Below are 23398 nucleotides of genomic sequence, written 5' to 3' on the forward strand. Positions count from 1 at the left end.
TGAAATTCTACATAACTTCGACACAAGAATTCCTATATGATTTGAGATTGTTTAGCATAGCATTAATCAGTATTGCTCACATTACTCTCAAGGTATTGCTTTATTACTGTTACAATAGAGTGCTATAAAATTATGTATGTATATGACAATGGGCCATAAAAATAACAATATAGCAAGGCATCTCCATTAAAAAAAAGAAGAGATAGGATTTGAATTGGGCTTTTAAGAATGTGTAGAGCTTTGGGAGATGGATATTATTACAAGGAGAGAAAATAACTTGAGTAAAGTTCTAGAAGCAGAAGAAGGTGACCAGGTGAGTCTTGCATGGAGGATGTACTAGGGGATAAAGCTTAGGAGGTGGGTAAGAGCCAAAATGAAAGGACTATCACAGATAGGCAGGGGAATTCGGGCTTTGTTTTGTGTCTAGTAGGGAATTGGCAAGTGCCTTTGAGTAGAAGAGCAGCAAGACCAACTCTGTCACTAGGAAGTAAGTTACCTCTGGAAATGGAGATGGTTTAGAGGAAGGAGAATAGAAATATAAGGTAGGATTTTTCATACATGCTGTGCCTTTGCCTGTGAGATTTGCCTCATCCTTGAAGGGCATTACCCTCTGAAGCGTTCTTGACTTCCCCAGACCATGCCACTCTTGCCTCTGTGTCCCCACAGCACCGGCTCAATTTTAGGAGTTAGCAGGTTGAGTTGAGTGTGTTTACATGCCTGTCTTCCCCATCAAGGAGGGGGCCCTGTCGGAATCACCTTTGTGGTTCCAGCATTAGCACAGAGGCATCCAGGGAGCACCTACGTGGTCAGTTAAGAGGAGATTGCTATAATCCTTGGGAGACGGAAGGGGCCCTGAAGCAGGGCAGTGGGATGGACCAGTCCAGGGAGGGTGCCCAGAAGCTGGTTCTGATGTTTTTTTTCCATTCAAAGACAGCCGAGAAGAAGCGGTTCTCGGGAGCATCCCCCTGCCCAGCTACGTGATCTCACCAGTGGCCCCTGAGGATCGCATAAGCCGCAAGTACTCCTTTAAGGTATTACCCCATCTCCTCTAGTGCAGCAGTTCCACCTTAAGAAACTTGATGTTCTCAAAAGAAAACACCTTCATAAAAGCAACTGCTTTTTTCTGGAGAGGAGGAAGAAGTTAAGATGCTAGAGAGTTTCAGACATAGGTTAACAAAGTTATAAATTTTCAATTAGGATAATATCACATCACTAGACTTTCATTTGAATCTGAGCTTTGGAGATGCCCAGCAGTGTTCAAGTATTTAGACCCTTCTTTTTGTAATTACTAAAGACTTTTTTTAAAAAAGAGATAGGCTTTCTCTGTGTTGCCCAGGCTGGAGTGCAGAGGGGTGATCATAGCTCACTGCAGCCCTAAACTCCTGGCCTCAAGCGATCCTCCTGCCTTGGCCTCCCAAAGTGCTGGGATTACAGATGTGAGCCACCGCACCTGGCCTCACTCCCAGTCTTGTGATTACGTACTGAACACAGCCCTTCTTGTGCTTTCTTATCACCATAATCATCTAGTCTAACTAGTATCCAGCCATTTCATGCAATTGATGACCCCTCATAATAGATTTATATCAATTATTTTATGAAAACTCACATTGAGCATTAGGGGCCAGCATGTTGAAGAGATCGTCAGGTTTGTCTCTTTTGTTTATCTTGTTGAAAAGCAGTTAGAATGAAATTTGGTTTATTTTCTAGATCATTAATGATTCCCAGGCAGATCTTTTTACCAGCAAAACCTCTTTCCTGCTTCCTCTGTTGCCATGTCATTTGGAGTGAGTGGGGCCAGGATAATTGCTGGCAGTCCTCTGATGCCCTCTAGTACCTATGAGGCCAGGTGTGGAGGCTCTAGGAAGGTGATGGTTAGGCTCAAACTTTGGAAGTCATGAGGCCTTCTCCATTGGTGGCCTCCACAGATTCCTTCACTGCAGGTGTTTCTTGGCTCCTCCAGGGATGGTGAGGATGCAGTGGGTTGAAGACCTACTTTACTGACCATTGGAGTGGGAGTCCCAGAGAGCACTGAAACAAGCAGCCCTTGGTGCCAGTAGCCACAGAGCACAGCCCTCTCGTGGCCACTCAGGACATGAGGCAATGCTGGGGTAGGGAGCTCCTGCCCTTTCTACATTTGTTGCTTGTCAATCCCCATGTTGGGGGTACAAGATGAGTACCAGATAGTAGATACCAAAGCAGAGATTGATAGAAATCACGTTTTCCAGCTATAGATGGTAAAAGGCCATGGGAAAGCACAAGATAAGACTCCCAGTGTTCTCTGGAAGGGTTAAAGGAAAGCATGGTATGTAGTGTCCGTGGTGTTAGTGGTTGATCCTCAAGTCTATGAAAGGCCCTTGCAAAGTGATAGCCTGCATCAGCGTCTTTACCTGGAGTCTGTGGTGATGCTGGAGGTCGGAAAGTCAGTCTGATCCTCCTTTTGCTTTTCCTTCCTAAGGGAGCACAGTGATGAGCTGGTGCTTCAGCTGTGTTCATTGGCAGGTTTGAGCTGTACTTCTCTTTCCCTTGAGTGATGCTATCAAATGTCACTCCGTAAGTGCTATGGATTGGTGATTCTGGAATCCTACCCCACTTCATGTTGCATGGAATAGTATTGCCTTGTATCTGTAAAACCTTTTATGATGTGGGAAGTACTTTTATACATATAACCTCATTTAATGTTCATGGTGAGGGCAGTATTATTACCTTCATTTTATAGGTTAGGGAAGTGAGAATCTGAGAGCTTAAGAAACTTGCCCAGAGTCGCAAAGCTAGAAGGTGAAGGGGGCAGAACTTGGCCCTGAATTCTATCCTTTTTCAGTTGTATTGCAGGGAGGGGGGACAATTATTTTCTCTTCCCTGCTCTTTCTTCCATGTGTTGGTCACCTGCTGCATACACATCACAAGAGGCAGGAGGTGGTTTGAATTGACTGATGTTTATTGTGTCATTTTAGAAACACTTCTGTTTCAAAGCTCAGAGCCTCCTGCTTATTGCTGGCTCTGAAAACATTTTGTCCAGTGGCTTTCAGAATGGTCTTTTGCAGCCTGAAAGTCTTCCTCAGAAAACCCTCCTTCCTAGGGTTGAGCATTGCTAGTGGGCAGACAATTGGGATAATGATGTTGCATGTGATTTTGGGGGGACAGCATTTGGATTGTCCTCAAAGTAACTTATCATAACTGTATCTATATTTCATCTTAACACTTCATTGGGAGGTGTGAAAATAGATTCTAGGCAACCATCTTTTATGTGTCTTCGATTTCTTTTCTTTTTAAAAAATTTTTCCTTAGAAAGACTTCACCAAGAGTGTTCCCTAAATGTTTTGTCTGGGAGACAGAAGGCATCATATATTGGGTGGGAGTGTCTTTAGGGTCCTTGGGGTCTGAGGGCAGAATAATGCTACTGCAGACAGATCTGGTGGTGTTCAGCTGATTCTCCAGAAGGGGTGATAGTTTCCTGAGTCTGAAAGAGTTACCTTTTCCTTTGGATTGCATTATCGTTCTTTTAGGGGCCACAGCTGAACCCTGGGGGCAGTTGAGGATCCATGCTCTTAGAAATACTGAAAAATACACAGTGTTTTGCTTCCTGGGCCTTATATCTGCCTCTGATGTTGGTTCTTGCCTGTATCCAGAATTGAGTTCTCCAGCTGTTGCTAGGGCACCTCACCTGAGATTGTTTGGAGTATCTGCAGTAGTAGGTAGGAACAGCCTAAAAGGTCATATGGTCCTCTTCTTGTCATCTTTTTGCCAACTGTGCCCACAGCCCGGTAGCCCCTAGGCTTCACCAGGAAGTCTGGTTGCAAGATAGACCCTGAGGCTCAGCCAGGACTGCAGGATGAGCCAACCAGTGTTCTTCGTGGCCTCTAGGAGCTATTCTTCCCTGACCGGCAGGCCTTTCTTGCTCTGCTGGTTTACCTGGGGGCCTCCCAACAGACCTCCTGTTGGATGCACAGCCTTCCTTGGCCTATTGGTTATCTCTGAGCAAGCTTGGCTCCTTAGATCCGGGATCAGGAGCAGAAAACATCCCCATGCAGCCGAGGGTCTAAGGGTCTTGAATGAGGAAAATGCCTTTACTGCCCCCCTTTGAGCTGTTCTCCCTCTCTCAAAACCAAGAGTTCCTACCCTGAGATCTACAGACCCCCAAGTGTTGTGGATAAATCACATCTTTACTTTTTAACCTTTAACTGAAATATAACATTTCTTTCAATGAAGAAAGCAGTCACAACATGTATCAGTGGTACTTGTGACTTGGTCACCAGTAGAAACCATAAATGTCTTCCTATCATATTGTAGTCATTGCAAATATCTTGAAATATCATTTGTGCTCATCACCACTTTAAAATTACAATGGTGGCCGGGCGCGGTGGCTCACGCCTGTAATCCTAGCTCTCTCGGAGGCCAAGGCAGGCGGATTGTTTGAGCTCAGGAGTTCGAGACCAGCCTGAGCAAGAGCGAGACCCCGTCTCTACTAAAATTAGAAAGAAATTAATCGGCCAACTAAAAATATATAGAAAAAATTAGCCGGGCATGGTGGCACATGCCTGTAGTCCCAGCTACCCAGGAGGCTGAGGCAGGAGGATCACTTGAGCCCAGGAGTTTGAGGTTGCTGTGGGCTAGGATGACGCCACGGCACTCTAGCCCGGGCAACAGTGAGACTCTGTCTCAAAAAAAATAAATAAATAAAATTACAATGGTTATTATATCTGCCACTAGATCTGTTATGTAATATATCATTAGAGAAGCCCCTGTAATACTGTACCACACATTTTAAAAATATTCTGATAAACATATTTCAATATAATCTATTTCCTTTATTTTGTGTGCTTAACATTCTGAGAAGGGTTCATAGGATTCACCAGACTGTCAAAAATGTCCATGCCACAAATGTTAGGACTGCTGCTCTAGATTCTGGCTGAAGACATGTTAAGAGACATGATTTTTCATGTATTTAGTTGTAGTCAACAGACTTCTGTTGCACAGATAGTCTACTGGGCAGTACATAGTTACTGGGGATACAACAATGAAAAGGACACAATCTTTGCCTTTGTAAAGCTTACGTTCTCAAGACTGCATCTGCATGCAGGTTATTAGAGAAGACCTTTTTCCTCTCCCCTTTCAATTTTATTCTTTGTGTATCTCTCAGATCCATCTCTTCTTCTCCACTGCTGCCGCCGCCATCCCTCCCCTAGGTGACTTACTGCTAGAACAGTGCAAAGTACACAGTAAGCGCTCTAAGTGTTGGCTGTCACTGCTTTAGCCTTCGAACTCCTGCAGCCTCCAATTCATCCGCCACACTATTCCTAAGCTGCACATTTGTTCTGGTTATACTCCCACCATAAACCCCTGAGAGGCTTCCCATTGCCTTCAGGTGAAACCCAGTCTTGATTTACAAGGCCCTGGCGTATTTCTCCAGGCACATTTTTAGCCACTCGTGTCTTAAACCTGCCCTCCAGCTATACACAGGTACCTGAAGGCCCAGGATGTTTCTTGCCCATAGGCCTCTGTTTGAGCTTCAGCCATAACCTGGAATGCCCTTTCCCTGACTCTTACTTCAGTTCTCTGCTCAGGGTCACCTCCTCTGGGAAGGCTTCCCTGCACCCTCTGGACAGGTTGGATACCCTTCTTCTGTACTTCCACAGCTCTTTGTCACTGAGCTGTAAGTGGTTGATTTACCCATCAGCTGGTTTTGCCTGGTTAAAAGGGCTAGTCCCGTTCCGCAGACAGAGTCCACACGAAACAGTCATTTGCAGCAGGAATCATGGTCAGCAATGGTGCTCACACTCCCCAAGTTATGGTAGGTTCAGGCTCACTTATATTTCACGTTTAGTCCCCCGTAAATTAGTGATGGGGAGGGGAGGAAGAAGAGTCTTTAAGTTTCTGAATTTTTTTTTTTTTTTTTTGGAGACAGAGTCTCACTCTGTTGCCTGGGCTAGAGTGCTGTGGCATCAGCCTAGCTCACAACAACCTCAAACTCCTGGACTCAAGCGATCCTTCTGCCTCAGCCTCCTAAGTAGCTGGGACTGCAGGCATGTGCCACCATACCCAGCTAATTTTTTCTATATATTTTTAGTTGTCCAGCCAATTTCTTTCTATTTATAGTAGAGACGGGGTCTCACTCTTGCTCAGGCTGGTCTCGAACTCCTGAGCTCAAACAATCCGCCCGCCTCGGCCTTCCAGAGTGCTGGGATCACAGGCGTGAGCCAACGCGCCCGGCCCGAGTCTTTAAGTTTCTGGAAAGCTTATTCAGTCAACTTCTTAGGTTGCTCAAGTGACCGCTCCTGTAATAGCATCTACTAGCATCTTTTGAGCTTTACAAATGCCAGGCTGTGCTATATGCACTTTATATACATTATCTCGTTTCATCCTCACATGGCCTTACAAGGTCAATACTACTGTTACCCACAGTCCCATTTTAAAGATGAGGAAACTGAGGCACAGGAGGCCAAGCAATTTACCCAGGGTTACCCAATGGGCAGAGCCCAGCTTGGACCTCAGGCTGACTCCAAGAGCCCAAGTTCTTACCCTATTCACTGTGCTGCTTATAGTCAGACCAATGGTTGGACATAAAATTTCCTTTTCTTAGAAAATGAACACGTCATAAACCTAAGAATCTCATCCTTGACACTTGCCATTCCCTCACCTCCCATATGCAGTCCATTACCAAGTCCTACTGATAATAGCTGTGAGTTTTCTCCAGACTCCAATCCGTGCCTTCCCTTCTCTGCCTCCACCACCATCTTTCACGTATGCTCCTGTGGCGGCCCCTGATCCATATCCCCTCACGTGCTCCTGCCGGCTCTAACCTCTTCTCCATACTGCAGCCAAAGTGGTCTTTCCAAGCAAAATCTGATCACATCACCCCCCACCTTAAACCTTTTGATAGCTTCTCATTGCTCTTTCAATGAAGACAAAACCTTGACATGACACTTAGCCTGCCAACTTCAGTAGCCTCCCTTCATGCAGCTCTCCCCCCATTTCTCTGTACCAGTCACTCTGGCCTCATCCTTGAGGATGACATGTTGTGTGGTCCTGTCCTTCTTGGGGTCCTACACATCTCCTCCCCACTACTCCTACTTAAACGGCTGCTTCTTGTGTAGAAGGTGGGTTAAGCGTCAGCTCCTCAGGTGATTCTTCTCCAGGTGGGGCCGGGTTCCCCTGTTCCCCTCTTTCATGGCATCCTGACCTTGCTGATAACACTTATTACAGTTGTAGTTACTTGTTCATGGTCTTTCTCTTCTACTTGGCTGTAAATCATCGTGGCCTTGTTTAAGATTGTCCCTCCAACTTCTGGTACAGTGCTTTTCACATAGTAACCACTCAGTAAATAATAAATTATTGTTGAGTAAGTTCAAGAATGAATCAGTCAGTCGATGGACTCTGGCCTTCTGGGTACTCCTGTATTTTCCACTGAGGTTTCTCTTCTAAAAGCTGACCTTGGGGGCTCGAGGTGTGAGGAGCCTGGCTCCATTCACAAGTGCTGTACCTAGACCTGAGGTGCAAGAGCCGGGAGCATTCATCGCCTGGTGACATTACGTCTGTGAGGGAAACTCTTCCTTGCTCACATCCTCATTTCCTTTAGGCATAGCCTGGTTTCTGTTCAGTTATGCAGAGTCGCCTAGCAGGATTGTGTTAACCGGAAAGCAAAGGGCAAAGGAAAAGGGACCATCTCCAAGATAAGAGTAGAGCAGAAGTGAGAAGACTTCACATTATCTGGGTTCTGGCTTCTTCCTCAGGCTCAGGGCACTTTGGACTTGGCTCACTTGGCCGGATGAAAAGGAAACTCCTTGTACTTCTTGCCTTCACAGTTAATACATCTAACATGCCCTAACATAGGCAGAATGCAGTTGGGAACCTATTACTCAGGACACAGCACCTGCTGGCAGTTTGATTTGATGTATAACCCCATTGCAATGGTAAATGTAACTCTTAAGGCTCATTTGTAGACAGACAGGCAAACCCATGCCTGCATGTTCGAGGTATGTACCATGTTGATTTCTTAAACAAGGCTGGCCCCATGAATTTTCGTACATCAGGGATCTACTCTTTATTGTACCCTGGTACAGTATGCTCTCTATGCTTGTGTCTGGTGGGATGGATGCCTGGAACCCTCTGTCACTGGGCACAAAACACTGGGAGGATTGTCAGAGATCTTGTCATTGTCCAGGAAATTCTTTTCTAAGAATTTCTACTGATTTACAGTAAGACATGCACAAGTTCCTTCTCATTCTGTTCTTATTGCCACATCTTTACCTTGCTTAAAATAGAAGGAATCCTTCCTGAGACAGTGGAGGACACTTTATACATGTAAAGGAAAGATAGCAGGTTTGCTTCAGTGACTATAGGACCCTTGGCTATAGGCCAAGTTTGCGTAGACTCTCTTGGCACTGGGCTGGATGGACTCAGACATGTGAGTGTCAGCAGCAGGCCTGTATTTAGTATGCATTTTGGACGTGGATATTCAGAATGTGGGGAGGAGAAGTGAATGGTAAAAGTTCCTCTGAGAGGTTTTCATCCATGACCATTAGTAATTCTAGAAGCATGTCATTTTCCAGCTTTTTATTCGTATTTTGTTTTCTCTGACTGGTCCTTATGTGGAATCTGCCTTTCATTCTGCATCCAAATTATCAGATGAGTAATCTGTATAATCACCCTCATTTTTGGATAAAACCTGGGAACATTATACAGAAAAGCATGGACCTGGAGTCAGATGTGGATGCTAATTCTTCATTCATTTAACAAGTATTTATTGAGCACCTACTATGTACTGGGCACTAATCCTGGGGATAATAGTAGGCATGAAATAGACAAAGTTCCTGCTTTCATGGACCTTAAAGAGGGAAGATACAGATGATAAACGGTAATAAACAAATGTATAAAATAAATAGCATCAGGTAATGGTAAGTGCTACGAAGAATCTGTTACCAGGTATGGAAATCTGGGAAAGTTACTTAGCATCTCAGAGCTTTGTTTGCCACATCTGTAAAACAGAAATTCTGTCTCTACCTCTCAAGTCTGTTGGGATTGCATTTGATCTTAGCCAAAAGGCCAAGAAACGATGGCTATTGGGGTTAAAATGAGATTAAAGTTGTGGAAGTACCCAGGAGACACATAGTAGGTACTCAGTAAATCTTCCTCTTGCCACACCATCTTCCCATGTAGATTTGGTGAGATTTTTCTTTGCAAATTTAAAGGATAGGCCCCTGCTTTATCAGAGCACAAGGGGGAAAGCTGGTGTTGCCTTTAGTTTGCAAAACATCCCAGTTGCTTTTCAGTGGTCATTCCCAGTACCTTTTTCCAGGTTCTTTGCAAGGATACATATGAAAGCATCTTGAGGCAGAAGCACATAGTAGGTGTGCAAGAATATTCAGCCAACTGTTAGCTCTGTAATGACTTTTTTGGAGAGATAGAACAGCTGCTTCCTTGATGAGCACACACATTTCATGCCCGAGCAGTGAAGCACAGTGAACATCCACACCAAGCCACCTGCTCTTGCAGCTGATTTTGATTCAGTTCTTGTTTGATTGTAGCCAAAGCAGGAATCACAGTCTTCAGAAGAACCAAAACAGGAATTCCCAAGAGTCTACTTCTATGAAATATGAGGGTTTAAAAAAAAAGCCTGTTTCTCACATAAGCCTTGACTCTGTGCTCCCCTGACCCAGTGCCCCAAGCAGGGGTAAGATAAGTCAGAAACAGGTACAGCTGTGAGGCTTTTATTGTGGGGGAACAGACACAGCTGTCACTGGGCCTGCCTATACTAAGAAAGAGGAATCTAGCCCGTGACATTTTCCAGGTATGGAAACAAGCTGAGTGGTGCTTCGGCTTTTAGTCTGGAAGGGTGCAAATGTGGCCAGAGTGCCTCCTTGGTTTTGCTCCTAGAAGGGAAATGTGTGCTAACCTCTCTCTGACCTGTGTTTCCATCTCCATGCCTACAGGCTGTGCACACGGGGATGCGAGCTCTTATCTACAACAGCTCCACGGTGGGCTCTCAGGCTGAGCATTCGGGCATGAGGACCTACTACTTCAGTGCCGACACCCAGGAAGACATGAACGCTTGGGTCAGGGCCATGAACCAGGCTGCACAGGTGCTGTCTCGATCGTCACTGAAGAGGTTAGTCCTGATGGAGGGTCCTGCCAGACCATTTTCTACACTAGGATGGGGACCTGGATAAATCACCTTGGGTTCCTTGAAATTCCATTGTTCACTCACTGGTATTAATTGTTGCCCTTTCTTTGAAATCCTTTTTAACAATGAATATTTGCAGAAGGAGGATATATAAACAGCTAACACATGTTTCCTGTCAGAGCTGGAAGGTCCCCTAGAAGTTATCTAGTCCATTTTATTCATTAAATAGAAACACTGCTAGACACAGTGGCTTGTATCTGTAATCCCAGATACTCAGGAAGCTGAGGTGGGAGGATTACTTGAGGCCAGGAGTTCGAGACCAGCCTGGGCAACATAGTGAGACCTTGTCTCTAAAAAAACTTTTTCAAAAAATTAGCCAGGTGTGGTGGCGTGTGCCTGTGGTTCCAGCTGCTTGAGAGGATCACTTGAGCCCAGGAATTCGAGGCTGCTGTGAGCTATAATGACACCACTGCACCTTCAGCCTGGGCAACAGAGTAAGACCCTGTCTCTTAAAAAAAAAAAAAAATAAACAAACTCTAAGGCCTGGAAGGGCGAAATGACTATATGGGATCTACAGCCATGGAAACTGGTATTTGTGTTCTTCTCATTTCTTCTTATGTGTGGTGTAAGGGACAGGCTTGGAGCATCAGATTTTGAGGGGGAGGGCAGTCAAAAAAGGTCTTGCACACTGAAAATCTGCTACGGACGGCCTGTCATGTTGCTGACGGCTGACCTGGGAGCTGTCTTCCAGCTGCTCCCTCCTTTGAGTGGTCCAACCAAGGTTATAATCAGAGATCTTGAAATTCCTGGAGTTTGTTGGCTGTAGGTGATTCCCTGAGAGAAAAGAGGAGAAATATGTATAGAGTTGGGGGCCCAGAGAGAGGGATCAGAATAGCCCTGAAAAAGTCAGGGTATGGCTTTAACTGGTCCTCATCTGACATGGGCCTTGTTCTTCCCTATCCTGACACCTTATTCTGGATAGAGGCCTCTTTGACGATGTTCTTACAGCGAGGCCTCAAAACAAAAGTGTATTCTCCCATAACCTAGGGGTAGGGCTTTTCAGTGACTTGAAATGGATTTCCCATGGTGTGTTTAGCTTGTTAACTCTTTCCAACTCATGTATATGTGATTTTTGGAATTTGTGGTACTTCCTACCTTCATGCTCTCTTTCTTGAGGCCATTGGTGTGGATGGTGACCCAGAGGACAGGATGGAGTCAGGCCCTACCCTGCAGATAGATCTTCCATAACCCTTCATTCCAAGCACTTTTCGTGCTGTTTCCCCTAGCCCCCTTCTCTCTACTTTTCAGTATTCTAGGCTTTAGGCAGATCATCTTTATATCTTCTGAATAACACCTGACACATAGTAAGCTCTCAAATGTCTTGAGTGGGTGAGTGAATGAGAAATTGAAAGAATGAATGAATGAACCTATTAAACAGGACATGACCAATGACTGCCTTAGCAGTTTCCTCATGGGCCCCAAATCAGCAACTCTTACCTACAGGTATTCAATTTAACTCCACCTCCTAGCATTATCATCCAGCCTGAATTTTTCTCTCATTTCTGTGATAATGATATGGAAGGCTCTGCCAGGAGCCTGCAGTGTCATTGGCATTTCCTTCCTCATCCCAGGAGAAGGAAACTAGCTAGGTTTGACATGTAATGTGCATGCTAGTCCCTAACACTCATTGTTTCCTAGTATATATATGTATACAGTTGTCCCTCAGGCTCCACAGGGGATTGGTTCCAGAACCTCTTCCCTACTTCTGCAGATACCAAAATCCATGATGCAAAAGTCCCTGATATAAAATGGTATAGTATTTGCATATAACCTATACATAAATTCCCATATACTTTAAATCATCTCTAGATTACTTAAATCTAATACAATATAAATGCTATGTAAATAATTGTTATATTGTTTAGGGAAAAATGATAAGGAAAAAAGTCTGTACATATTTAATGTAGACAAAACCATCCTTTTTTCTCCCAAATATTTTCAATTTGTAGTTAGTTGAATCCATGGATATGGAACCCATTTCACTGTGATTTGTGCTTGATTTTGTGTACCACCTTGCATTTCTTGTACATGTCCTTTTACAGTTTGAGCTCTACGAGTTCCCTGTTGTTACAGCAAAGATATCAAATGGTTTCTTCTTCTGTCCCAACTTTGCTCAATTCACTGTGGCTGACTAGGGTACTGGGTAAAAGAGAATTTGACAATAAGATTGCACTTCACAGGAAAAAATGCTGTGATTGATAAATGATGTCTTCCTAGAACCATGAGGATTAATTAGCTAGCAGAGATTTGGTTATTTTTTAGTTAATCAGATTTTGGTTTTGGAAGGGCTCCTTCCCTTTACCTGGTCTTAGGCCATTGCACTGTCTCTACCTTTTCTCTGAATTTTTTGACATTTATTCTTATTATGATCTTAATAAACTCTTAAAACCCCATGATCAGGTTTGACCAAGATTTCTTCCCTTTTTAAAAAAAGAAACCAACCTGTTCTACTGTCTAAGTCACATAAAGCCACAATAGCATTTCCTCTTAACTTTCTGAGAGCTGAAATTATCAGCCAAGCAAATACACACTTACTAAATGTTCTGTTTTTCCAGAATAAGATGTTCAGACATTTGGTTAGTTAAAATTATTCACCAGACAGGGCTAAATTGTGCCTCTCCTCCATGTTGGTGATCTGCATTGGAAGACCTCCATCTCTGTAAGTGGGTGGCCCCAAGAGTAGCATGTTGTTCTCACCCTCTGTAATTCTCTTTCAAATGCCTCTATCCTTATTCATACAAGCAGATGCTTTCTTTATGAATGGTGGTATATATTAGGACTCTTTTTTCTTTTTTTTTTTTTTTTTTGAGACAGGGTCTCACTCTGTTGCCCAAGCTGAGGTACAATGGCATCATTATAGCTCACTGCAACCTCAGACTCCTAAGCTCATGAGATCCTCCTGCCTCAGTCTTCTGAGTAGCTGGGACTACAGGCACATGCCACTATGCCTGGTGAATTTTTCTATTTTTTGTAGAGACGGTCTCACTATGTTGCCCAGGCTGGTCTTGAACTCCTCGGCTCAAGCGATCCTCCCACCTTGGCCTCCTAAAGTGTTGGCATTACAGGCATGAGCCAGTGCAGCCAGCCTATATTAGGACTCTTGATTGCAGGTGACAGAAAATGCAGAGAAATTTAACTTAAAAGAGGGGGAGTTTATTGGTTCATGTCACTGAAAAGTTCAAGACAGATCTTAGAAACAACTTGGTCCAAGTCTCAGACATTGTCATTATAAATCATTCTTTCAGGCTCTAGGCTCTGCCCATCTGTGGGCTGAATTCAGTCTTGAGCTGCAGTGGAGATCCCTGGGACATCTACGATCTGGTGGCAAGATAGCTGTGGTAGTCCCAGACTCATGTTATCAAGGTTAAAGTCTAGTAGGAAAGAGCCAGTATCTTGTCCAGATTCATTCTGATGAGACAGGCTTACATCACATTTATACCCTAAACTATCTACTGTGCCCAGAGAATGCACAGTGCTGATTGGCACAGGCCTAAGACACATGGTTCACTTCTGAGAACCAGAGGTAGAACCCTACTCAGGCCATGGGGACCAAAAGTGAGTTCCCAAGGAAATGTTAGGGCTATGGGCAGAGGACCATGGGCAGAGAACTAAGAAATGACTTGTTGGGATGGGGTAAAGGCAATACCAACAACCGATGTCCAGGCCAGCTGATTTACCCCTCACTTAATACCGTATCTATTTCTTTTCCCTTAAGTACCCCCTCCCAGAGCTTAGTCTCTGAAGTCAGATAGACCTAGGTTCAAATTCCAGCTCTACTACTTTGTAGCTGGGTTATCTTGTGTAAATTATATATACTTTTTAAACCTCATTTTTTCCTTAGTTCATAGGGTTGTTACAAAGATTAAATCAAATAAATGAATTATAAAGTGTTTACTTAGCACAATGCCTGAGACATAGTAGATGCTCCATATCAAATATGTTGGCTTCTGTACGGTTTGCTTTGATAATATTATTGGCCCTTTTTTCTTTATACTCTGCCAGTTTCATCATGAGTCTCCTGTGAGCTAATTGTCCTCTCTCCCTTGCCAGAAGGTGCTCATCTCCTAGCAGTGTGACCTGTGGTTCAGCAGCCCAGGCTCCCTGCAGCCCCAGCCCTCAGCCTGCTCTGCAGCTCCCACCTCCCTCAGCTGCTTCCCACCTTGTTCTTCTGACCAGGAGCAGAGCTGAGAGCCCTCACTGCACCTCTGACCTTTATCCTCTCGTTTGCTACACAGGCTTCAAAGTCCCTTGATAGACACTCATGCCAGTATTCATGACACCCCATGCCACGTGTTGTGAGGTCAATAAGCACTGCTGGTGGGGCCTGCTCTCCACCTCCCTTAGTCATCACTTTTTCTCCCCCATTTCCATGTTCTTCCACTGGCCAGACTCTGGTTTTTGATTCTCTACACCCTCTGTGAAATCTGTCTTCCCACCTTCCCCCATTGGACTGCTTTTTCTTCCTTATCAAAGGATGATGCTTTGTCCTCTCTAACAAACAAACTAAAGCACTAAGTAAGGAGGGGAGTTTACATTTACAGCTCACAAAACTAACAAGTAACTCAGACAAAAGCACGAATCAGAACACAACTCATCTCTTTTCTCAGTTTCCAAACCTCTCTGCTCTCTTGTGTAACTATAGTCTTGTCTTGGGACTGAAGAAACTTATAGTGTAGTCACCTTTGGAGTAAAATCCAATTTCCTTAGCAGAGCTTTTGAAGACCTGCGTGGGCCTACAGACACCTTGGGTTCATCCCTTGCCATCGCCCACTCTTTATGCCCCAACTATACTGAACTTCGTTGTTGTTTTTTTTTTGAGACAAAGTCCCACTCTGTTGCCCTGGCTAGAGTGAGTGCCGTGGCGTTAGCTTAGCTCACAGCAACCTCAAACTCCTGGGCTCAAGCGATCCTCCTGCCTCAGCCTTCCAAGTAGCTGGGACTACAGGCATGCGCCACCATGCCCGGCTAATTTTTTCTATATATTTTTTTAGTTGTCCAGATAATTTCTTTCAACTTTTTTTTAGTAGAGACGGGGTCTCGCTCTTGCTCAGGCTGGTCTCGAACTCCTGAGCTCAAACAATCCGCCCGCCTCAGCCTCCCAGAGTGCCCGTTGTTTTTTTTTTAGACAGTCTCGCCCTGTCACCTGGGCTAGAGTGCAGTGGTGTCACCATAGCTCACTGCAACCTCAAACGCCTGGGCTCAAGCAATCCTCCTACCTCAGCCTCCCGAGTAGCTGGGACTACAAGTACATGCCACTACACCTGGCTAATATTTTCTATTTTTAATAGAGACAGGATCAACCCTTGGCTCAGGCTAGTCTTGAACTCCTGAGCTCAAGCAATCCTCCCGCCTCGGCCTCCCAGAGAGCTAGGATTGAGGGCGTGAGCCACCACGCCCGGCCTATATTGTAACTTCCTTCTTTCAGGGACTTGAATTGGTACATGTGTTCATGTATTCATCCATTTAATCTTTTATTCTAGAAATATTTATTGAGGGCATACTGTGGATCAAACACTGTTAAAGACATTGAGAATACAGCAGCGTTCAAAGAGAGAGGCATACTGCTTACATTCTGGAGGGGTGGAGGGAGAAGACAGACTATAAACAGGCAAACAGTAAGTCACTATGACAGTTTGTATCACGATCTATGCATGAAGGCAGTAAGGGTAATGGGATAAGGTGGGACTAGGGGATGGGGAGTAACTACTTTTGTTCGTGGTCAGGGAAGGTCTCTATAAGGGATGATGTGGAGGTGCGGCCTGATTTGTATAAGAAAGTCATATCTGCAAAATTTTGAGGAATAGTGTTCTAGGCACAGGGAATGGCATGTACAAATGCCCTGAGGCAAGAATGAGCTTACCGTGTGGCTGAATCAAAGTGAGCAAGGGAGAGAATAGACTTGTGATGAGATATGAGAGGTAGATAGAGGTCCCTCTCTTAGGCACCAGGATCCTTCTGGGCTTTGCTCATCTGCTTCCCCTGACCTCTCACCCTTACCAACTCCAACACATCCTTCAGGTCTTAGCCTAGGTATAGGTCACAGGTCATTTCCTCTTTCCCTGACTATTCAGTATGTTAGATGCCCCTGCTTGTAGTACTCTGTCATTCCTTAATCATAGATTGTTCATGCTGAATGTATATTGGCCTACTTTCTCACTGTCACCCCTACCAGACTTGAAGCTCCTTGAAAGACGAGATATACATAGTTCTCATTATCAGTGCTTGGCACATAGTAAGTGTTCAGTTAATGGATGGGTGCATGGAGGTTTGGGCCATAATCCTGAAAGACACAATCCACATATGCAGTCACCCAAAGAGCGAGATCTCGAGAAATTTTACCTTTCATAAATGCAGATGTACAAAAAAGCCATCTCTTCATTTATTAAGTTTTGGCATTTTTATGTGCATACACAATACTTATACACAAAGTCAGCGTTGTGATAATGCACTTTCATGGAGTCAAATTTGAAAAAACGCACAAAAGGAATTAGAACTCTCTAAGTCTTTATACAATTTATACTTCCAGTATTGGAAATAATATGAAGAAGAAATACATAGCATAGCAAATTGGGGCTATGTGTGAAGGAGCAGAAGTCGTATACGATTGAATAATTTGGCAGGGGAGATTTCTTGCGTTTTTTGCTTGCATTTTCACTACTGTGATTTTTGCAACACTCACTGCACTTGTGTTGGAAAGTGGCTGTGGTCTACAAATTTGTAAGTATACGCTGTCCATTTGAAAGTCTGGTTATTGCTTGGCCGTTGCAATTAAGTCATTTTCTTCTTATGTGGCACCAACAATAATTAGCTTTTAAACTTTAATCTTTCACCATGAAGTAGCATCATACATTTAACTTACCACAGCCTTTTTGCAAGGGAACAATTTCACAGATTGCTTCCACTGTGTTGTAAAGGAATGATATTTGGCTTCCCCAATACCAAATCTAGCTTTTAGGATTTCAACATTATGGATTTTAATCTTTCAGGATTGTGATTTTTGAGATTTTAGACTTAAGGAATTTTTATCTTTCAGGCTTTCAACATTCAGGATTATGGTGCTCAAGGTTATGTCTTTTGAGATTACAGTTAGCACTGAGTGCATGGATGTTTGGCTGGGCTGGTGGGTGAATAAATGAATGAACAAAACAGCTGTGACACTTCTACCTGTAAGATGTTCAGATAAGGGCTTGGGATGGCTAGGAGTGATCTGAACACTGTGCTGTGACTCGCGTAGGGAATCAGCCTGCTCAGAAATGGCCCGTTCATTTTGGGCTATCTGCATTCTCTTTGGAGAACTAAATCTCTGGACGTCCATACTCTGATCACCTTGAGTAAAGTGTAACTGGAAAACCCCTGAGGCTAGACAAGCTTCTTGGACCCTCAGCAGAAATAATTTATAGACACATTTTGAGCCTGGCACAGGGCTTTGGAGTCATATCAGACGGAGTTTGAGTCCTGTTTAATGTCACTGGTTGCATGATCCTGGGCAAGAATCTGTCTGAGCTTCACTTTCAGTGCCTGTAATGAAAAAATAATAACATCTGTAGTCCTGTGGGTTTGTGTGATGAGAAGAGGCAGTAAAGTGCTTAGCTCAGGGTTTTGCATTTAGTAAGTGCTCAGGCAGTGATGACTGCTGCCGCCAGCATCCCTAGCCTTCCTGAGAGACAATTTATTGTAAGTAACCTGGTACTCACATGTGAGTGCCCTCAGTCTCTCTGGGCTTGAAGTCCTGACCTTGTGGGATTATTGTAGGGATTAGAAATGGTCTACATCAAATTCCTGGCATGCAGCAGGGCCCAACATATGGTAATTATAACTAAGCACTGGCCATAAAAATGTGGATGACCCTGACTGTGACTGCCATAGGGAGATGGAAGGTGAGTGAGCGTGGCGTGTGTGGAGCTTCAGATTGGGTCAGGTTGGAGCTGTAACAGGTAGCACGACTTGCCCAGGTAGAAGGAAGAGGAAAGGATTCTCCGGGCAGAAATGAACGAAGCAGGGAAACCCAGCAGACATGGACTAGCTTCCCTCTCTTCTTGGTCTAGTTTGTCAAGCCTTACAACTTTACAAGGGACTTTGCCAATAGCCGCTCTTCTGAGGCAAGAGGCAGCCTCAGCTTGGCAGTCTGGCTGTTTCATTTATATTGCAGCCTCGCTCTTCGTGGGAGGGAAGCCTGGAGAATTGTGGAGTATGTCCTCAGAGCTGTGAGGCCCTCTATTGTTGATTAAGGTAGAGCAGAGCATGAAAGGTAGCAGGCTATCCACCCACATCCCAGAGGGACTGTCCTAGTTAACACTAGGGAAAAGAAGAAACTGACTCCTGTCTCCATTTCTCTCCAGCTCTCTCCTTCCTTAAATGCAAGGAACTAATTCAAGTGAGCAAGCCTGCCTTAGGTCTCTCTAGATACTTTGGGCCCCTTTCTCTCCTGTCTTTTGAACAAGTCTATATTGATCGTGCCCGGGGTAGGTTCTGGCTTTTGAGCTCACCCTACTCCCAGGATTGGGGATCAGTGCTCAGGACTCAGGGCCTGTTAACACAGGTGAGCTTGTTTCTTGTGGCAGAGCTTGTGCCACTTGGCTTGGCTCAGATCAAACTCCCCAAGAATATCAGTGGCCTGGCCTTTGTCCTTGGGCTGGTGGTTTGGCCATTTAGGTAAGGTGAGTGGAGAGGGGCCCTTCCAATGCGATTACGACAGAAGGGCTTGTCTGCCAACAGGGCCAAGGCTCGACTAAGCCCCTACAAGCTGTCATTCCTCTTCCCACCTCAGTCTTTGAATGAGATTTAATATTTAATGTGTGTGAGGGTGTGTCTGTGTTTAGCATTAAGATAGAAGGAAATATGGTTCCTTATTGCCTGGTGAGATATGGGATTTGGAAGCAGCATAAAGTAATCAGTGTTCAGTTGCTTGGTAAGATCTGTTAACATCCAAGTTCTTGTGAAGAAAAGAAGTAAGAGAGAATTATCACCAATCTTAGATATATACTCTTCCCACTTGCAGGGGAAAATAAGAATTTGCTCTAAGAAGGCACGTAGCATTCTGTGATGTGCCAGAAATAGAGGGGCCCAACCCAGCAGTGATAAGCTTAGCCCTTGATATCAGTATGGGATTGTTTGGTCATTAATAATAGAACCACCCAACTTAGGGTGGCATAATCAAATTGGGTTTTAGTTTTCTCACATGACAGGATTCCAGAGAGGTAGGTAGTCCAGGCTGGTACAGTAGCTCCACGATGCAGTCAGGGACCCAGGCTCTTTGTCCCTTTCTACCCAGCGTTTAGCTTATGACTTTCATTCTTATTTTTGTCACCTTGCAATCTGGCAGAGTCTAAAGTCCAGGCAGGAAGAAAAGAAGGGTTAGTTAAGCCTGATTCTTTTAAAGACTTTCCCAGAAGACCCCACCTCGCAATTTCTGCATATATCTTATTGGCCAGAGCTACGTGACATGATCACTCTCAGCTATAAGGGAGGTTGGGAAATGGAAGCTTTTTTGCTGGGCATATTGCTGCTTTGAAAAAACTGGAGCAAAAAAGGAGAGAATAGATATTGGGTAGTCAAGACATTTGTATTTGGGGGCATACTGTGTGCCAGACACTGTGCTATGCTCTCTCCCCGCATTGTCTCCTTTAATCCTCACGACTCAAGAAGGCAAGGGCTGTTGTCCCATTTTATAGATGAGGAACCTGAAACCAGAGAGGTCGCTTGCTCAAGGTCACCCAGCTTATATGTGGTGGAGCCAGTTCTTGAATCCAGGTCCAACTGGCTCTAAACCCTATGCCCTCTGGGTTTGTCATTTTCAAAAAGTAACACATATGGCCAAAATGGTCACTGAGTGTCGGGAATTCTCCGTGTTTTTGAACAGTCACTGATTTCAGGTCTTCACGATGATAGCAGATAGCAATGACCTGCATAGCAGCCCACCTGGGAAAGACTGGCATGGACTTAGGTAAACATCTATGTTCTGCATGGCCAGGTCCTCTGAGTGACACAGTCATTGACAGCCGAGGGGTGCTTCATTCTTTCCCATCACTGTACTAAATCGAGCATTGCAGATTTCTTTTGTGACAAGTGTCCTGAGTTGAGAAGTTGTGTGTTAAATTGTTGGAAATGCAAGGAGACGGGGAGGAAACCAGAAAACCCTTTTGACTTTAAATCCCATAATTTAGTAAGTTAAATGTTTAAGTCAGGTCAGACTGGGAGTAGGGTACATTTCCTTCACCTTTCTTACCTTCACACAAATGTGTGTCTTATGTAAGTCCCAGGAGCCATGGGACTTAGGAGCTGTTCACAATCCCAAAGTTTTAGGGGCTAGAAAACGGCGTATTGGCAAGCAGACTACTATTTTTTTAGCTGCCTTCCTAAAAGTTTGTTTTGCACTCAATGCTGTTGTTAATCTTAAGAAAAGGATTTATCATCCCCCTAACAAATTTATCTCCAAGAAGTACTGGCATATATGGGAGTGTGTATACTCATGTGCACACACAGTAAGGACTAACATGTATGGTTATCGAATTAGCTCCAAGGTTGGAGTAGACCAGCAGACTCCATGATTTCGGGGTCAGTTGTTTATGAGAACAGTAGTGAATGTGGTTACCGTAATTAAATGGGGCTTTAGGGCATTCTGGCGCAGAGCGGTGGCGGGCGTAGCTAACGGGTTGGCCGCGGAGCGGGGGTGCCGCTCGGTTCCCCCCCCCCGACACCCCTCCCCCTCAGGCGCTAGCCCCAACCCTCCGCCAGCCGGGCCGTCCCAGTCCAACTATCCCCTGCGGCGCTCCGGGCGCCCCCCAGCACACTCCCAGTCCAACTATCCCCTGCGGCGCTCCGGGCGCCCCCCAGCACACTCCCCATCGTGGGCAGCCAGAGCTCCAAGGCTCCCCGGGGCGACGTGACCACCGAGGAGGCAGCAGGCACTTACCCCGCGAAGGCCAACGGACAGGAGAATGGCCACGTGAAAAGTAATGGAGACTTATCCCCCAAGGGTGAAGGGGAATCGCCCCCGTGAACGGAACAGATGAGGCAGCTGGGGCCACAGGCGATGCCATCGAGCCAGCACCCCCTAGCCAGGGCGCTGAGGCCAATGGGGAGGCCACCCCCAAGGAGACCCCCAAGAAGAAGAAGAAATTATCTTTCAAGAAGCCTTCCAAATTGAGCGGCCTGTCCTTCAAGAGAAATCGGAAGGAGGGTGGGGGTGATTCTTCTGCCTCCTCACCCACAGAGGAAGAGCAGGAGCAGGGGGAGATTAGTGCCTGCAGTGAAGAGGGCACTGCCCAGGAAGGGAAGGCTGTTGCCACCCCTGAGAGCCAGGAGCCCCAGGCCAAAGGGGCAGAGGCTAGTGCTGCCTCCAAGGGAGGAGACACAGAAGAAGAGGCAGGGCCCCAGGCTGCAGAGCCGTCCACTCCCTCGGGGCTGGAGAGTGGCCCTACACCGGCCAGCGCTGAGCAGAATGAGTAGCTGGGTGGGGGCAGGTGGGTGATCTCTAAGCTGCAAAAACTGTGCTGTCCTTGTGAGGTCACTGCCTGAACCTGGTGCCCTGGCTGCCTTCCTGTGCCCAGAAAGGAAGGAGCTATTGCCCCCTCCCAGCGACGTCCCCTCTCCTCCTTTCCCTCCTGTGGATTCTCCCATCAGCCATCTGGTCATCCTCTTAAGGCCAGTTGAAGATGGTCCCTTATAGCTTCCCAAGTTAGGTTAGTGATGTGAAATGCTCCTGTCCCTGGCCCTCCCTCCCTGGTCCCACCCCTGCAGAAGGCAATTGTTGGTTTTCTTCCCCAATTCTTTTCCAGGTAGGTTTTGTTTACCCTATTCCCCAAATCCCTGAGCCAGAAGTGGGGTGGTTATACTCCCAAACCTTGAGTGTCCAACCTTTCCCCTGTTGAGTTTTTAGTCTCTTGTGCTATGCCTAGTGGCCCCTGGGCTGGGGAGGACACTGTCCCTGTCTAGGTTTTTATAAATGTCTTACTCAAGTTCAAACCTCTGGCTTGTGAATCAACTGTGTCTCTTTTTTGACTTGGGAAGCAAGTATTAGGCTTTCGGGTTGGGGGGAGGTCTGTAATGTGAAACAACTTCTTGTTGTCTTTTTTTCTCCCTTTGTTGTAAATAACTTTTAATGGCCAAACCCCAGATTTGTACTTTTTTTTCCTAACTGCTAAAACCATTCTCTTCCACCTGGTTTTACTATAACATTTGGAAAAGGAATAAATGTTGTCCCCCCCCCAAAAAAATGGGGCTTTAGGGTCATCTGGCTTTGAAGGCAAGGGCTATTTTCTGTACTGCTTTCTTTACCCCCCAAGTGCCTGTCCCAGTGGGGCTATATAGGTACTCAGTAAATATGTGGTGACTGATTAGTAAAGAAATAAAAATTGACATTCCAGTTGGTTAGGCTGAGACATAGCACCCACAATGCTGGGGTCTGGAGAATCCGCCATTTTCCTTTCGTTCTAATGTCATACGCATAGGTGGCATATTTGCTTCCCTATCTGGCTTTTATGACAAGGTGCTGTTTATCTTTGGGGTATGGATAACAAGGAGATACAGTTACTTGGGTTTCACAATTGGAGTAACCATTGGAAATAGCAGAGCAAGTGAAACCGAAACAGTGTGCTAGGCTATAAAGCTTCAGAGACTTGGCTAAAGTGTGACCCAGAGGGCAACCAGAGCTTTAATCATCTCTGCAGCAGCCTTAGCACGTCCTCCGTGGGTGGTTTCCTGAATTTGAGAAATAGTAAAAAGATAAAGGCCAACTTAGGCAACTTGAAGACTGCCGGTTTGGGTTACACTGATCTGATTATGGAGGATTAAAGGACGAAAGGAAAGACAAAGTTAAAACCTGTCACATGTACATTGTGGAACAGAGTTGTCCCTTTATAAGCTTACAGTAAAAATTACTTTTCCTTTAAGTTAGGCCCCTATTTCCCTACTACTGAAGCTTATAGACACATTGAACATTGGTGATGGAAGGGCCCTCAGAGATCACTATTTCAATATGTCATTATAAAATGATGTAATAGGCAGGACCCTTTCCAGTATAGGTAACAGTAACCAAACTCAAACTAAGTTAAATGAAAAAGGGAATTTATTGGTTCACAACCAAAATGTCCAAGGCTATATCTAGTTTAGGTATGGCTAGATCTAAGGAGCTCTTTAGGATTCTGTTTCTCTCTATCTGCTTTCCTTGGTGTTGACTTCATTCTCAAACAGCATCTTCCCATGTAGTTGCAGCAGCTCAAG

At 45.1% G+C, this 23398-nt stretch overlaps 2 protein-coding genes across 2 annotated transcripts in view; both read left to right on the plus strand.

The window, feature by feature from the left end:
• Nucleotides 1-23398, plus strand: part of PLEKHA7 (pleckstrin homology domain containing, family A member 7) — a 199246-nt gene that overhangs the window by 140613 nt on the left and 35235 nt on the right. The window contains exons 8-9 of the mRNA XM_012654426.1: nucleotides 931-1031; nucleotides 9927-10102. Coding sequence (XP_012509880.1) covers nucleotides 931-1031; nucleotides 9927-10102 — 277 coding nt within the window. The remainder of the gene's footprint in view (nucleotides 1-930; nucleotides 1032-9926; nucleotides 10103-23398) is intronic.
• LOC105818217 (MARCKS-related protein-like) lies at nucleotides 20059-21771 on the plus strand. The gene is given in 3 exon segments (XM_012654161.1): nucleotides 20059-20120; nucleotides 20912-21171; nucleotides 21174-21771. Coding segments are annotated over 3 exon segments (774 nt in total). The 3' UTR covers nucleotides 21626-21771.

This window comes from Propithecus coquereli, unplaced genomic scaffold (assembly GCF_000956105.1).
Source record: "Propithecus coquereli isolate 6110/MARCELLA unplaced genomic scaffold, Pcoq_1.0 Scaffold44, whole genome shotgun sequence".
NCBI classification, from domain to species: Eukaryota; Metazoa; Chordata; class Mammalia; order Primates; family Indriidae; genus Propithecus; species Propithecus coquereli.